This window comes from Lissotriton vulgaris, chromosome 11, assembly GCF_964263255.1.
Source record: "Lissotriton vulgaris chromosome 11, aLisVul1.2, whole genome shotgun sequence".
Classification (NCBI taxonomy): domain Eukaryota; kingdom Metazoa; phylum Chordata; class Amphibia; order Caudata; family Salamandridae; genus Lissotriton; species Lissotriton vulgaris.
Genome location: NC_141699.1, coordinates 389,088,177 through 389,105,247, shown reverse-complemented (window position 1 = coordinate 389,105,247; position 17,071 = coordinate 389,088,177). Strand labels below are relative to the sequence as shown.

The following is a 17,071-nucleotide window of genomic DNA, read 5'->3' as shown; positions in this document are numbered from 1 at the left end:
GTCTTGAGTCCACCTCATCCCTTTTTCATCCAACAACAGTTATTCCCTGCCTTTTTACCTCACTCTTTCAGGTTCTATTTTTTTGTTGCAAACCTTCCCTGCTTTCTTCTCTCCCCCCTCTTTTTTTCCTCTTGTGCTGGGTCAAATCTCATGACCAAATAAATATGTAGCACTCTCCAAAAATTGAGTGCTTATGGGCCTCACCTGCAACTACCAGCTCAAAATAAGCACAGCTTGTAAGAGGTTATCTTTCTATGCTGAAATCAATTCATGAAATACTTCAAATCTGCAATCCATGCAAATGTTGAATAGTGCGTGGGTTGATTAACTAAAACAATTTTCTCTAACTTTTACTTGTGAATGAAGAAAGGGGGTGGGTCATTAAGGGGAACAGAAAAAGAGGCAATTATAATATAGATGGCAAGACTAGCAGCGGGGATGTGTAAGAACTTTAATTCCCCCCACGGACATCTTTCTAGAGGTGGGCGAGATACGGAGTGCGTGAGCCAGATGCCTGGCCCAGCTCAAGGTCCTTGTGGAACCCAGAGCCCAAAACAAGCTGAGCTTTCAAGTGAGACAATATGGTCCGGTGGCCAAAGCTGCCGACCATGCAAGATGGGGAAGCAGGTTAAAATCCCAGCCTCAGCTCTCTATGCTGTGTCTGTTGTAGAGCATGCTTATGTCCTTGGGCATAGTTTGCCCTTTGTAAAAATGCCAAAAATAAAAAGCAAATTCTGTTTCAAAACTCTCAATTGTTAATAAATAACTCTCAACCAGGGCCACTGAAATTATGCCTGGGAGGACCAAATAATGCAGCACGGTTGGCTAAATTATGCGTCAAGAAAAGGCAAATTATGAGACACATTTTGTAATAACATTACTCAATTATTTTCTCATTTTTACACATGGTAACACTGATTGGGCAACTATTTCACCTTGTTTCTACCAATTTAACATCCAAATACAGCAAGAAGCAGTTGAAAGATGACCAGTCAAACTTTTGTGAAGGGCTTTCCACTATGCAGAGACATGGGCTGCTACATTTTTTGTCATTTTAGATTTTTTTGAGCTACATTTTTTTTTTACCTGAAGACTATGCAGCAGATGACGGATTATGTTGTAAACGTGCAAATCTATATTTATGCAAAAAAATGCAGTGGCCACATAATTCGAGTGGCCCTGATATCAACGAAGAGATAATCTAATTAAGATGAAGGCTTTGGTGAGTTAAAGAAATACACTTTGTTGAAATTTTAAGACAATTTATTGTATTCTAACATGGGGTTTGTTGCATGATTTACAAGCTAAATATTTTCAAGGCTCGGCTCATGCACAGGATCTTAAAGGCAGAGCTGATGCTCGGCTTGCACTGTTAAATTTGCTATCTCGCCCGCCTCTACTGCTTTCCATTTAAAATGGGGGGGTTTCTGAGTCACTGTGGTGCACTGCCCTTTCATCCACAACTGCATCAATTCTTTCCTCATTCTTTCTGATATTTGCATATTTATACTAATATGTGTGTAGCATAAAGCTGCACGGCTGCCAAGTTTCCCAGGTTATTTGCGACAACATCAGCCAGTCCGTGCTTTTCATCCAACAGTAGCTTGCATTCCTGGATTCGTAGTTCCGGATTTTACTGGTCTCACAAAACCAGCATGCAAAGCTTGGTTACGTAAAAGGCTGAAGACAATGCACGGCATGGGGCCATTTGGCTATTATGTATCCACAGTGTTCATGGGCACAAATGCTTTACAGCAATCTCATTTAAGCACTAAATTGATCACTTTGTTGCTCATATGCCTTGAATGTGGGGAGACCAGATTTGTTTATATAATTCTCCCACTATTTTGGCTTCATTTTTAGGTCGAGCCTAGTGGCAGCGCACATGCACTGCTCGCTCTGCGAGACCTGCTGTATTAAGGTATGCAGTGAAATCCCCGCCCACTCTCCTCTCATATTTGTCATTGGCTTGTGTGATTGCCCTTCAAAAATGCTGGCTTTCAATTCATTATGAGGCTCGTTAGTCCCGCCTTGTTGCCATTTGTTACCGCCCATAAATACTGGATCTTTTACTTAGCTCGTTACACTGCATGCTTTATCTACTGGGTGAACACTATTTTGTTTTATTGGTAAACCCACAAGCTCAAGTATCTGCTTTCAGAGGCGCTCATAGCTATTTCCGCTGCAGGACATGTCGAGGGTCACACACACTCCAGCTACAGTTTGTCTCCGGCCAGCATGTGTCCGTAGGGGCGGGGACATCGAGTTTCTAACCGGCTTGGTCTACTAAACCAATTACAATTTTGAAAACACCAAATGGGGTGTAAAACAAGGGATTTATGCTTTTCTATGGATCGGCACGCGGAGTGGGGCGAAAGTTCTGAAGGGGAGGAATTAACAGAGAAATCTACACCATTTTTGGCTAAAAGGAATGTCACGTTCACAAACAGGAAAGACCGACCACCAAGCCCGCTTACAAAACCGCCTCTGAGCAGTTTAGCCTCGCCTTGTTTGCGTTTTGAGTAAAACAAGTAAGTGACAGACCAACGTCGCAAGTTTTGCATGGTCCTATGTAAAAAACACATAATCCTCGATGTTTAACATTGTTTTTATGAATGAGCCCTACCGAAAACATCTGCGCATAATTGGCACGCGTCGTTTGTTTTGACCCTTCTCGCAGCCCCCATCTCTCCCTTCCAGAAGCTTATTGTCAACTTTTTAAAATTTAGAAAGAATAAAGTATTCTTTCCACATATTGTTTGCTATGAGCAGGGCTAAGGTGCCACAAAGAAGTGTCACTGTTTGATGTTTTTTTTTTCGTTAGGGATGAGATGAACTTTCCTTCGTTTACAGGGTATCTCTGCAGTTAGACAACCCTGCTGCGGTTTACACACGTTCCTGGCATGTGAAGGGCGCGTTCACTTCCCATGCTCCAAGGAGAAGATCTGGTTCCCCACACTCCCTAGCTAGTTCTGCTGTTTTCAGAGCACACATGCCTGCTCCATACTTGCTTCCACTTCGGAAACCCAGGTTCCAGGAGTCTTTCTTTTTAGAAATGCTGGGGACGACGTCATGCGAGTGCAGAATAGTGAACACTGATAATCGGCACAGTGACTGCGTAACCTACTTATAGCGTTAGTCATACGGGTAGCATTAGAAGCCATTCATCACATGTGCGTGCCTCTACCCAAAACATTAAAGTAAATATGTACATTTTAAGCTTCGGTCATTACATGACAATTTTACTACACAGCAGATAAAACCATGCTACAGAGAAATGGGCTATTAATCAGTGTAAGTAAATAGCTGCTTAAGTATCGGGTCTGGGAGGAAGCATGGCTGTTAAAGTTGCAACAAGAGTCTTCTTACTTGGAAATGCTGGTCCACCGTAAACTCTTAACATGCCATTTACTGTTCTGAATTTAATTGCGGTAATATTTTGGGCACAGCAAGTATGTTTTTTTTTCAGGATATGGTGAAACCTTGTGAGGATCAGTTTGGAAATAATGTATTTATTTATTGCCAAGCAAGAATATATATTTTCACCAGAAGAACAAGCATTTGCAATGCAACAGGTCTCACATTTACGCGAGTTTGAGCTATTGGCATTGTAAATGACCATGCTTTTTTTTTTAGGATTTAGTTTTTGAAACAAATAAAATGCATTGCTTGTTTTAGGTCTCGTCTAGGCAGAGCGCGCCCTGTCTCTTAGAGACATATTGTATTCAGAATATGGGCATGAAGCTCTGCCTACTTTCTGCCCATCTTTTTAATTGGCTTCTGTCGCTGTCCTTTATGAATGATGGCTTTTCATTGGTCAATAGGCTCTTATAAACCTTCAATGAGGACTCCCCCTGTTACATGTATTGTTACTCGGTACGTTTTCATTACAGTCTCCGAGCACTATTTTCTGAAATTGATTTCTCCTGCCTGCAGAACACGCTCTCCTGCACGACTCTGCTGAAATAATAGCGCCAAGCCTTACTTTTGGTATTTGCGGCATCGAAAGCAGCCACATGCCTTTTTTCCTGTTTATTTACTTTTGCTACAATGGCTTGACCAACACGTTAGCTTTAAACATCTTAAGCTAAAGCGTAAGACATTCTTGGGCATACCCAGTGCTTAATGTAGGCAGGTTTTTGCATTTGGAGCCCATTGGCACTCACTTCTAGGGAACACAAAGCGGTCATGGAGGCAGAGAAAGATGGAGAAACAGTAACAAGGGGAGAAAGAAGGGATCAATAAGGGCCTGCAAGAGAGATAAAGAGGCAGGTGCCTATGTTGGATTAAATGGAATCATGAATATGCAGCCTTGGCATTCAGCGTCCCAACCAATAACAGCTCTGGCAATAGGCTGACAAGCAAAACCTTGGACCCAACACTTATTATTTCACAAATTAGGCACTGCGCAAAATCCGTTGAAAGGTCGACTTAACGGAAAACACAAAATTGTCTGTTCCACTGAAGATCACATTGTTGGACATGCAAACTACTGAAGGGGCAACAACATCAGCAGGGGAACTGGACTGCTCATTTCAACAGTTGTGTTCTAGGTCCATATTCAGACCTGCCGAAGTACTACCAGTTCCAGGAGGACGTGACCAAGATGGAGACTGTGTAGGTCATGCCTGCTCGTCACTCTGGCTCCGAATCCGGGCCCCGGCCTCAGCTTTGAGTAGAAGCGCCTATAAAATATGCTCCTTACCCCGGGAAGCTCCCCGGAACTAACGTAGACTGGTATGGTGGCCTTGCCTGGTGTCTGGGTCCAATCAATGCTGAGTTTTGAGAGGGCGAGCCGCCGCTGGGTGCGGGTTTGAGCGAGGCCGAGTAGGGCCGCATGATGCAGCGGCAGCTAGCTGAGGAGAGTTGTCCCGTGGTGAGGGTGCAGGCAGAGGAATCCAGTGCAAGGGAGCGGCGGAGCCACAAGTGAAAGACTGGTGTGGGACCCCACTGCCGACCTCTGGAACGGAGGAAAGAGCGGTGTGCAGAGCCGGTGGAACCAGGCCCAAGGCGGGAAGGAGCCGTGCAACGAGGAAAGCGGACCAGGGTCGCCAGAGGCTCAGGAAGACACCACAGGTGTGGGGCGCTGGCTGACCCTCCCTTCCTCGGCCTTTGAAGAGCTCCGGACGGTCCGGCAGGGCTGCGAGAGGTGAGCGAAGGGCACCGACGGGGCTCAGCGCAGCACCAGATTGAAGAGCCAGTAGGCCGCTTCCACAGTCTTGCGTAGAGACTGGAGGGCGCTACCATCAGCGCGGAAGCAAGTGAGCTGGCTGGGAACTGAGGCGCGCATGAGCCTCAGGAGATTTACTGCTCCTACAGCACACCTAGGCGATATTCAGCCTGCACGAGTCGGGTGGGCACAAGGGCGGTGAACACATGTGACCTCCGCCTGGGGGGTGCTAGCACAGATCAACCCAGGAATTAGAGTGGAGACGGCTTGGCTGAGACGGGGCAGCCCCCTCCCGTGGGGAGCTGTGGAGGGTCATCGACTGCCTCTGTAACCAGACATCGGTCCAGGTGAGCTCAGGCACGGCGGTCTCCCCCTTCTCAGCGCTCCAGCCCTGAAACTAACAGCTCCACATTAGACTATCCACAGCTGAAGAGAATATTCACTCCCCCTGGCAAGGCATGCAGTAATAGGACTCTCCTAGCCCTAATGTGAGTCGACCTCACAGAAGTACCCTAGCTCTGCTTTGGTTCGCCTCTCAGCAGGAGCGGACGACGGAGGGGCGCGAACTGGGAGAGCGTAGACCATAGGAGGGAATATCTGTTACCCAGCAAAGATGCAAGGCCAGGTCATCCTAACTATATACGCCTTCACCGGGCGAAGCCCGCAAACAAAGGACCACTCCCACGACACCAAGAGTGCAAGCCTTCCCAACACGCAGCAGCTAGAAGGATCGTCCCGGGTGCAATCTCCAGGCAGAGGGAGTAGACGGCCATTCAAGCAATTGATTATGGCGAACGTAAAAGGGGGAAAAACACAGAAAGGTCAAGGAGATGCTTCTTAAAACCCCAGCAACTCATCCAAAGGGAATCACAGGTGCAGCGGACAATGAGGATATTGAAGCCCCGCTCAATCGCGCCTTCATTGAGTCCCTGTTCGCCTCGCTGAGGGATGATTTCAGGCAAATGAAGAAGGAAATAGCGCAGAAAATCAGGGAGGTTTTGTTTTTAATTCTGTGAATTGAGAACTTTTTTTAATAATTGTTTTTAATAAAACATTTATTATGATTGCCCGTCTATATTTGCCTAGTTTCATACTATTTTTGAAAGTACGTTTCTCACTGTCTGCGGTTGAGCAAGGGTGATTGTTGGGTGCGACTAATGAGAATAGTATGATAAACTACAGATTATTGGTTGCCAACGGAAAAACTTACATTTTCTCTAAAGTGATAAATGCGGCATCACGTTTTATGGTTCAGAGGGAATGCTCCAATAGTGCATGCTAATTTCACTGTCTGTAAATAGGTGCTGACCTAATGCGTAATCCAAGTTTCATGAAAAATTCAAACAATTTGCAGTGCATAATGGCAAGGCTGACTCTATACAAGTCATATCAAAATGTCATAAACCGCAGGTAGATAAAACGTGCAAGATATTGGTTTGGAAAGAGGGGCCGCAAGAATATTATTCATTCAGTGAAGTATTTTGAAAGGGCACAGCATGACATGCACAATTTCTGTCTTTAATATTCGGTTTGGGATTCCACGTTTCTCTTTTTGCGAGATTTATCACTGCTCTGCTCACTGGTGTGAGGGGATTCTGGAAGGATGCAGTTTATAAAAGGGCAGCTATCAATATGAGTAAAGGAAGGCTACGGGCCCCGGTAAAACCCAGGATAGGACTTTAGGACACTGAGCGGCCAAAGACTCTGGCGACCTGCCAAGAAGTATTGGTGTTGCATCTAAAGTATTGGAGCAACTTCGGGAGCAAAAAGTAATTTGGACCCATGAGATTTCTATACCTGATAGGCAGAGGTTACTGCAACACCCCTACTGCCTTCTCATTACTCCATAAACTTTCCTACAGTTCTGTTTTTGAGCTATTACTTGGGCTGCAGCGTCACAAATGAGACACAAAATTCCAGCAAACAAATACCTTAGCCTTCAGACCAAATATTGAACAAGTTGTACAATTTCCAGAAGGACGTTTAGAGAGATGATGGAGCTGCCAATTCGAATTTCAGGGTAAAATAAATAATTCTACAGGGCAGAGGTTCTGAGAGAAAGCCTTTAAGCAGGCTGCAACGCAAGATGATGCCTCCGATCCACTGCCCGCAAACTACTCCAGGTCCCCATACAATAGACCCCAACTATGAAACTTGCCCTTAGACCATTATCTCTTCATATGCCAATTACTTGCTTAAAACCATACATTTCCAACACCCTTAGCACAGCTGCCCCAGCCCGAAAGAGATGAAGGGGACAGTCAGCCGTTTTATCCATTAAGAAGTACACATGCAATTATTAACCTTCCTGCATTAAAATATATCATTTTTAATCACATCGACTAAGTGGCAACTACATCAAAGGGGAGGATGGCCCTGGATGTAAAAGTACAGTCTCTGTCAAGTCACACAAGATTGCCACTTGGGAGCCAGTCAGATTTAGAGCTACAGATGCTGAGAAGGGCCAAATCTGAGACATGTCATATGTAGGTGAGCCATACCTAGCTACCTCGATTGATCACATACTACCATTGCTAGACACCGTGCCCAAACTATAGTTGTCAACTGGTTACTTATCAGAATGTTTGTTTCAGCCACTGACAGTTGTTTGCCCAACATCAGTAAGTTTGTTGGGACTTGCAGATTCATCATTATTTTTGAGGTGAGCATAGACCGTATAATGCCAACATGTTTAGTGATGTTGGGGGAAAAACCAGCACTGGCCAAAAATTCATACTAATGATACAGGTTAATTGTTAGATGTAATTAAACTATGCTTGGTACAAGTTTCTTTTCTTACCTGCGGATTTCCTTGGCACTCAACTGTTTGCTATCTTGCTTTGGTTTCATTTCAGTAACTGCCTTTCTGGGAGGCACAGAGGCTGCCCATGGGGCTGGAGTGAAAGGCAAAGCTCCCCTGGACTCTGATCTGCCAAAGGCTGCAGATTCTGCTGTGCCTAGAGAATGCCGGCGAGAGATGGGGTCCCTTGATTTGTGCAGTGTGGACTCTACAGTTTCTGTTTTGGGATTGGAGCACATAGTAGTAGTGTTCTTCGTGACACAACCTACTGCAGTCGGCCTTGTTGTGACCTCTGTATTCTTGGTCCTTTCAGTCCTTATTGTGCTCCAAGTTTTGCCTGATGACGAAAATCCATTCCCAGCAGCCCCCATAATGGGCTTTACTTTAGCTATCTTCCGCTCTGGCTGTGAATTCTCTGATGGCCGAGTCCTGCAAGCAGCTGCTGCCAGAGCCTTCCTTGGTGGAGGCAAAGTGGCAACATGAGGCTTCTGTGCACGCCTTGGAGGATCTGCTGCCTTCGAAGTCTGGCGACTGCTGGATTTCTCATCTGTGCAACGTGCCCCATTTCTGCTTGTGCTCCTTGCTGTGCTGCTCCGTAGAGTTGCGCGACTGACCACAGTGTTCCTATGTCCGGTAATGCGTGCAGTGGTCACTGCAGACACCTCTCTAACCTGTTCGAGATTGGTTTTAGTTTCGATAAGAGGGTCTCTAGTGATAGCATTATTGTTGGAAACTCCCAGCGTTAGCGATTTCACGTGTTTAGTGTTCAGAGGCAGTTTTTCAATCTGGACCAGGCGCTTCACTTTCGGCTGGGTAGGGGCAGGATGTACAACGGCTGTTTTGGACTTTTCATGCTTTCCAAACAACTGTGCCTTATTGACACCAGCAGCACTTGGGAGCCCTTGGGCATGAGCGGATCCCAACCTTTGCTGCTGCAAGGCGACGCCTTTCTGTGGTGCCTTCCTTGTGGAAGACCCGGAAGGGTGGGAGTGGACACTGACCACAGGTTTCTGGGGCACATTTTGCAACTTCTCAGGTGCAGCGGTTTTGGAGGGACGAAGGGCAGGGCCTCTTGGTTTTTTAGGGAACTCTGTAGATACATTTCTTGGCTTTGCTGAAGCGATATGGAGATTCTCCTTCTGGCGCACAATCTGAAGACAGAAAAAAAATAATCAGGCACAACCTCACAGTCCTAGTATTTCAATTTAGTGAAAAATATACTGGAACCGACTTGGAGTCACAGTACTGAAACAGCACTGACAATTACATTTAGCCTAGATTATGTACTGCAGAAGAGGAGCATGACCTGGGTTTTAGTTTAATGGCTCTTTATGTGTGGGAGCCACAGATCTGAAACAGCTAGGTGTGCTGTAGATCAAGATAGAGATGCATCAGCAGAGCCCTGTGGGGTCCCGATGAGAGTAAATCAGGCAGTGTCACAAGTCAGGGTTGTGGTGCATGGTGTAGAGCTGGTCTCAGTACTAAGGGCCTGATTTAGATTTCAGCAGACGGGTTACTCAATCACAAAAGTGACAGATATCCCTTCCGCCAAAATCCAAATCAAGCTCTTAGATTTCACACCAGTGCACTAGCAACGTTGAGATGTTACACCTTGCTTATATGATTGCACTAGAATAAAATCAACAGGATTTCAATACATTCAAACAGTGGATGACCTTTAGACCAAAAAAAAAAAAAAACCTTTTTTTAAAGGAATCATGCATAGTTATAAAGGTTGGTTTCTACATACCACTCCGGCTTTAAAAGACTGCACTCGATCTGCAGGCGGACGATTTGTTGCATCTCTTAGGTAGGGCCTATTTGAATGTAAACATGAAAAGACAATTCAGTACTTAACACCCAAGGCATCCCACCTTAAAGAGGCCAATATGGAGAAACCAGACAAACTGTACTTCTGCTTCAAGAAAGCAGTACAACAGGTGTCAAGAAAATGACGTTCAGAATCTTCCACAGAGAACATTCATTTAGTACGGTCTTGAAGCAAAGTAATTCTAGTATTTGTCTAATTCTTCTGTTTCCATATTGTTTCAATAAAATCATTCTGAACTTAAAAACAAAGTAATTCTTACATCCTGCATAAAGTTAAAAGGCTTCATAAGTATACAAGAGCCCAGTGCAAGTCTTTTTATGACCCAGGACAGGTCAAACAATCCTGAACCTCCAATTATTGGCTAGGAATTACTTGGGAAATTGCAGGCCGATACTTCAACTAGAGCATAAATAACACAACAAAAACTTCAAACCATAAATTGAAGCAACTAAGAACACAGCACCACCGATAATCCTGCTCCCCTCCCCACCCAGCTGTAAACAATGTCCTTCATTGCCGACATGGTGGGTGTTTTCTCAAAATATAGTAGTTTATAGAATAATGCAATGTGCACGACATAAAAAAATATTCTCGTCATAGCAGAGCTGGCATTGGTTTTAGCAGAGGAAATGCATGTAAATGAACTCACTTTGGGTTTGGAGGTTTCAGCTTCCCTTTAGCTGCTAGGTACTCAAGGAGCTTCCGGTGCCGTTCTTCTACAGGAGATGGGAAGAAGAAATTAAACACATGCCAACTCAGTGACAGCTGGAATATTGCAAACTGATCAATAATTAATCAGCAAGGCACTGTACTGCCACAAGTAGTATTTAAGGCAAAAACACTTCCGTTTTCCAACTGACTCATGACAAAACAGACACTACCTGTGCAAACCAAAGACTCATGTTCTCCGCCACATAGTTTGCAATATGCTTGAGACAGATTAAAAAGGAGATGACATCACCTAAGAGGCCCAAGAAGATAAAGGTGCTTATTCATCTGTACCACTCAGCAAGCCGTGGCCTTACCCAATCTTGAACTTACACAGTCCAAGGCACACAAGTAGCCACTTGTGTGCCCTGGATCTCCATCAGGGATGAGGAAGAATACTAAAGGGCAGATTTACAACAGGCCACAGCTTTCTTTGTGCCTCCAAGTCAACTGGCAACCCAAAGTACTTTCTCCAAGAAGTGTAAATTGATGCCTGTATTCAATGGCATGAGTGAACTATATTCCAGGGTCTAAGTAGATTATAAACTACTTGCAATAAATCATTCAAACCTATTTAGGAACTGCTAGGTACCACCATTTGATGTAGATTCACATGCCCTCTATACTCCTGCCATAGTGTTGAGCTGGACGTTTGCACATTTTTTTTTTAAAGGAAGGCTTTTGAGGCACAAGAGGCCCTGTTGCTTCTCCCTTGGTTGGCAATGTGCATGGGCACCTACTCCATATCAGATTGTTTTTCCCACAGCGAGTGAGAGAAGTATGGAGTGGCTAGTAAAGAACATAAGGTGAACGTGCATTGGTAAAGGAAAGTAAATGGAGAATAGGAGGACATCTATGATTAGAGCAACACACTTCTAGGAATGAGGGCCTGCGCAAGTGTATCTACAGCACTACACGCTACAAAACAGATGCTTACAGCGCAAAGAACATTTTCAGTTCGTAGCAGGTGTTACTGTAAATACACATGCTCTGCATAGTCCCCTTACAAGCGATGAGTAACGTATGAATGAGTCAGATGTTTTGAATAGAGTCCGGAGGATTGTTTAGCCAACCATTGCTTGTAGCTTGGCTAGAATGTTTAGTAAAGGTGAGTGGGTGTGGCGAAGTAGCTACCTTACAAATGTCAGCTGGAGGAATGTTCCCCTACAAAGGCCATGGTTGCTGCTTTTTTATGTGATGTGTAGAATGCGCCCTGGGGGTGACAGGGAGAGTTCTTTTAGCTTTAAGATAGGTCTGGATACATTTGACTATCTTGCTAGTAATGCCTGCTTTGGAGATAGGTTGGCCCTTGTGCGGTTTCTCAAAGGCTAGGAACAATTGGTTAGATTTGCAGAAAGGCAAAGTCCTGTCAATGTAGTACAGGACAGCCCGTTTGACATCTAGGATGTGAAGGGTGCTCTCTGCCATGGAGTATAGTGGAGGGAAAAGATACAGGAGCTCTCTGGTTTCATTGAGGTGGAAAAGAGAAACCGCTTTGGGGATAAATGTTGGCTTTGTTCTAAGCACCACCCTATATTTGTGAACCTGAAAGAAAACCTCTTGTAGCGTGAAGGCTTGCAACTTACGTCTAAGAGATGCAACAGCCACAAGACAAGCTACCTTCCAGGAAAGGTACAGGAGAGGGCAAGAGTGGAAGGCCTCAAGAGGAGGTCCCAGGAGTCTGGCGAGTTCCCCTTGCACCAGTTTCCAGTCTGATTCTGGGGGAACTCTGGGACCCTTGAGGCCCTCCATGAAAACTCTAATAAAGGGTGTGTAAAAAAGGTAGGAATGCGTCCTGTTTTGCATATAAACAGCTACGGCTGCTCAGTGGAGCTGCATTGAAGTGTAGGCAAGGCCTAAATTCTGTAGATGGAGCAGATAATGTGCTAGACTGTGGGATCTGCAGGGGGTCTAAATGTTTGTGGATGAAGTAGTGGACAAATCTCTTCCATTTTGCTGTATAGAAGAATGGAGTGGTGGGCCTGCGGGACCTCCATAGGATAACAAGGTATTCTTCTGAAAGACGCAGGTTGCCAAACGCTAGGACCTCATGTGCCAGATGGATAGATTGAGCGGTTTGGGATTTGGGTGTGTGATTTGTCTGATTTGGCCAGGACTCCTGGTGAGACGGTCCTGAGCTTATTATGGGAGCCAGGCAACATCCCAAGCAGTTCTGAGTGCCCATGTTGGACATGTAGGTTTGCCGCTTTTTCCAAACCACAAAAAGGAAGAGTGGGAAAGGTGGAAAAGCATAAGCAAAGATCCCTGACCAGTTCATCCACATTGCATTGTCCATGGACAATGAGTGAAGGGAAAGTTTGGGCTCTGAATGAAGCCTATAAAAGAGGGTGCCCAAAAAGCCAGCAGAGGTGTTAACTTCCTGTTGCCTGCCTTGTAAATGAAGCAAGACCACTCCTGTGGACTTAGCCTGCTGTCCACCTCACATGTTTTAGTATTCCCAATGCAGACTCTAAAGTCCCTTTTGGCTCAAATGTTGCATCAGATGTATGATAAGCTGTATGAGTAGACCAAACAAGCAGCTGAAAATCAACCCTACGTTACAAAGAAGGACTGTATATTGATACAGTAAGGGGCTTGTAAAACCACGCACTGTAGCCTCGAAGTATGTAGAGAACTGTATATTTTAAGGGGGTCTACACAACAAAGTCCAGGAATATCTTAGTCATTGCCCAATTGTGTAGCAGGTATCTGAAGATTAAGAGGAATGAAACTGTGTAGTGCCACAGGTTGCAGATCTGTACAGTTGGAACAATGGAGACTTATAGGTTGACCACTGTATAGTTCGCCTGTGTGTTGACAGTACCAACAGTAAAATGATATTCTGCTCCTAAAGTCTAACACTGCTAACATTGTCATTATCATTTTATAAGGTATAAATGCCCGAACACCATATGTTAATTATATATTTTTATATTTTTCCTGTCCACTTTCCTGGAAGCTATAATGCCATTGCCTTTACTTTACCAATTAGTTTTTGCTGTGCCATTAAAATCATGTTAGATCTAGAGGTGGGGAATAAATTCTGCTCCGCCGGCGCAGTTCACAGAGTTTCGTGCCACTCCTGTAATGCGGAGTTCCGGCAAAACTCCGCCAGCCAAAAACACCAAGTTTGACGAGCGGGAATTTGGATCTCCTACCGTGATTCTCTGGTGCTAAACGGCACCGGGTGAGATTTTTGCAAAGCATGTGGTCGCGATCGTTCATGGTGAAAAAGCTGTTGCGCAAGTAAAAAAGTTATTAGAACGATACAAAGTAGCAGCGTCCTCTGGTGTGCTGTGTGGTGCCGCTCGTGCAGAACAAGCTCCACGAGTAACAAAAAAAAAAAACTGCACAGCGTAGAGATTTTGGGCCGCTTGCGGAATCTCGCTGATGTTTTTATGTAACTCTCCAAGTTCTGCATACCCTTTGTTATAACCAAGTACTACAAAAAAACATTACTATTACAAAACACAACGAAACACCATTCTACTACTTACTATTTATTAGAAGACTACTCTGAAGTAAGTGAAATGCTATATAGTAGTCAGCCATTGTAATTTGTAAATGCTTGTTTTATTCCAATCATCATCAATTTGCAGCAGGTTAATTATTTCCTTTACCACTTGGCACAATATTTCCTATCTTAAATAAAAGGGGCACACTGAGTCCAGTAGAAACCCAATTTAGTTGTCATCAATATTAGGAGAAAATCAGAGGCCGACGAAGTTGAACCAAAAGTTACAGATACAAAGAATTACAGATTGTTAAGCAGGAGTATCAGGGATTTTTTCATGGAGACGTTCTGAGTGACTTAATGAAAAACGCAAAGCAAAAGTCTCTATAATGTCACTCACGGCCCCCAAATAATAAAACATCCTCTTGAATCACAGTTATCAATCTACAGTTTCATGTTGTGCATGAGTTCCAAGCCCATCCACTATTGTGAACATGCCTTTCAATTTTTTTTTATCTATACTACTATTATAAAGAGAGAACACAAACCTTTTGGCAAGGTAAACTCGGGAACCACAGCGCGAATCCACACACCCAATACATTGTTGTAATCTTCAGGGTGTGTAGATGGACATAGGCTATAGAAAATAAAAATAAAAACGTAAATTTAAAAATATAACTTAAAAAAAAAAAAGTAGTGCCCTAAAAGTAGCGCCGGCCGCGACGCTGGCTTCGACGTAGCGCTGGCCGCAACGTACGTGATGACAAGAAGGAGCGGCGGTGAAGTGAAGAGCGCAGGTAGGAGCGGCAGCTCAGGTGCGTCATGACGAGGAGGAGCGGCGGTGAAGTGAGGAGCGGCGGCTCAGGTAAGGCTCTGGGAAACGGGAAATGTCGGGGCGGGAGGGAGCCGGTGCGGGAGGTTGGCCCTGAACAAATGCGGCTGAGGTAAGGCTCAGGCTCTGGGTGCAGCATTTCAGGCTTGCGTGCACTCCCGCCCCGGCCCCCGCCCGCCACGACATTTTCCGGGACACAGACAATGTCTTGGCGGGTGGGGGCCGGGGCGGGAGTGCACGCAAGCCTGAAATGCTGCCCCCAGCCCCCTCCTGCCCCGGGCAACGCTGGGGCGGGCTGCTAGTTTTTAATATATAATTAAACAGACTGAAAGGGGCAGGCTCCAGCTTGACAGCTATACAGTTACAGTTAAAAGGAGTGAATAGCAGCATTTTGAAAAGCTCTTTTCATTTCGGTGAATGAGACTAGGGCCCACATGCAACAATGTGTTTTTTTTTATAAATAGTGCAATTGTGTTCTGACCCAGCGTCATTTTAGGCCTCCTTCAAGAACTTCATCCGCAATGTGATTTTAGCTATATGGTCACAACCACAGAATATTTTCTGCATTTGTCTTCTGTTTGAGAAAATGAGTTTGAGTTATGGTATAACGCAATATGTTAGGATATGTTATATGTATGTAAAGTGCACACAGCCATCCTTGCACTAAGACTGCAAAAATATACAAATAGCCAGTAAACAGATGAGTTTTATCATCTCCCGGAATACCAGATGATCGCCAGTAAGTGAGAAGGAAGAAAAATTCCACACTAAGAAGGTTATATAGGAAAAAATGTGTTCTCCTTATTTTGACTTAAGGACCATTGGGGGAATCAATAAACAGGCTGCAGCCGACCACAAATTCCACCTATGAATGTCAACAGTGTCTAAATCCTTGATAAAGGATGGGATTATTCCAAAGATGCCTTTGTAGCATACCCAGAGTGCTTTGAATGTAATTTGTTTTTCGAATTTCAGTTAATGTAATTGACTAAGAAAGAGAGACTGGGACTCTTACAGAACTCAGGACTGACTGTATGACAAGAGGGGAACCATTAGGTTTCTTTATGCGCACGAAAAAAGACTCAAGTGCTCGCTGCTCGTTAGCCAGAGTGGGTCAAAGTTATATTTTAATGTATCTAGCGATATTTCTTACCTGAATTGTTTTATGCTTTTTTAAGGACTGTTTTCTCACCATCATTTTTAAAAAAGTAACAGCACCATTTGCACCTCCCTAAAGGCTGGTTCCCGGTCCCCGGTCCACCGCGGGTATATCCCGATTGTTGTGGAGGGGCTTTGCTTGCTTTGCACCACTTCCGGTCGCGAGGAGGATGGCGTTTTAGCGGCCCCCACCTCCCGCGATAAAACCGGATGCAGCACAGAACGCGCAGCGGGCGCGCCAAAGGCAAGCCCGTCCGCGCCCGAACGGGACTAGGGGCCCAAATCCATGGCCAAAATTCCTCAAAAGAGTCTGTCCCAACAAGATACAGGTCTACACAGCTAGAAAACTACTGTGGCCTCCTTCTAACCAATTGTGAGTGCCTCGATCTTTTGGATGAGTCCACCAAATGCAATTGCTACAGTTTTCAATTTGACAAATAATGTCTTAATAGAGAGCACAGTGTTAATGATCCTCCTACACACCGCCCCTCCACTGGTGGTATACTCACTGGATCGAATTTTACTTTTTGGAATATTAATTGTCATTCTCTTTCCAAACATAAACTGGACATGTTTGATCTTCTAAGTAGTGAACAGGAGGATGCTATGTTTCTAACAGAAACGTGGCTGCAACCGAGTTCAGGCCCAGATGTAGCCTTGGCCCTCCCCCTCAACTATTCCATAGCTAGAGTTGATAGGGAAACAAAGATAGGGGGTCGCATAGCTATAATATTTTAAAAATCTTATTCATGTAAATTAGATGGACTCGCTTTTAAGGGCTGTGAAGCAGGACTTTTTAAACTCGTTTTTACCCCTCATTTTACTCTGTCTGGCTTGCTTGTTTATCGACCCCCTGGAGTGCCTACTTCTTGGGGGCCTCTTTTCCTGAATTAATCTCTACTCATTTTTTTAAGGCGGTCAATTTCACGGTCTTGGGTGACCTTAACATACATTTGGAAAACCCATCATGCCCTACGAGCGGCATGCTGATTTCAGATTTCGCAGCAATGAATTTGCCTCTATGCAATACAGGCCCTACTCACCAGGTAGGCCATTTACTAGATCCTATTTTTTCCAATATATCTGATATTCCATGTTTTCCACCTCTTCCTCTATGC

The 17,071-nt window shown here is 44.7% G+C and overlaps 1 protein-coding gene across 4 annotated transcripts in view; it reads right to left on the bottom strand.

Moving 5' to 3' along the window:
- Positions 1–17,071, bottom strand: part of LOC147679840 (uncharacterized) — a 130,653-nt gene that overhangs the window by 92,487 nt on the left and 21,095 nt on the right. For all 4 annotated transcript variants that reach the window (XM_086943400.1, XM_086943401.1, XM_086943398.1 and 1 more), the window contains exons 2-4: positions 10,451–10,517; positions 9,721–9,787; positions 7,971–9,121 (exon numbers count right to left, since the gene is read on the bottom strand). In XM_086943400.1, coding sequence (XP_086799526.1) covers positions 7,971–9,121; positions 9,721–9,787; positions 10,451–10,517 — 1,285 coding nt within the window. The remainder of the gene's footprint in view (positions 1–7,970; positions 9,122–9,720; positions 9,788–10,450; positions 10,518–17,071) is intronic.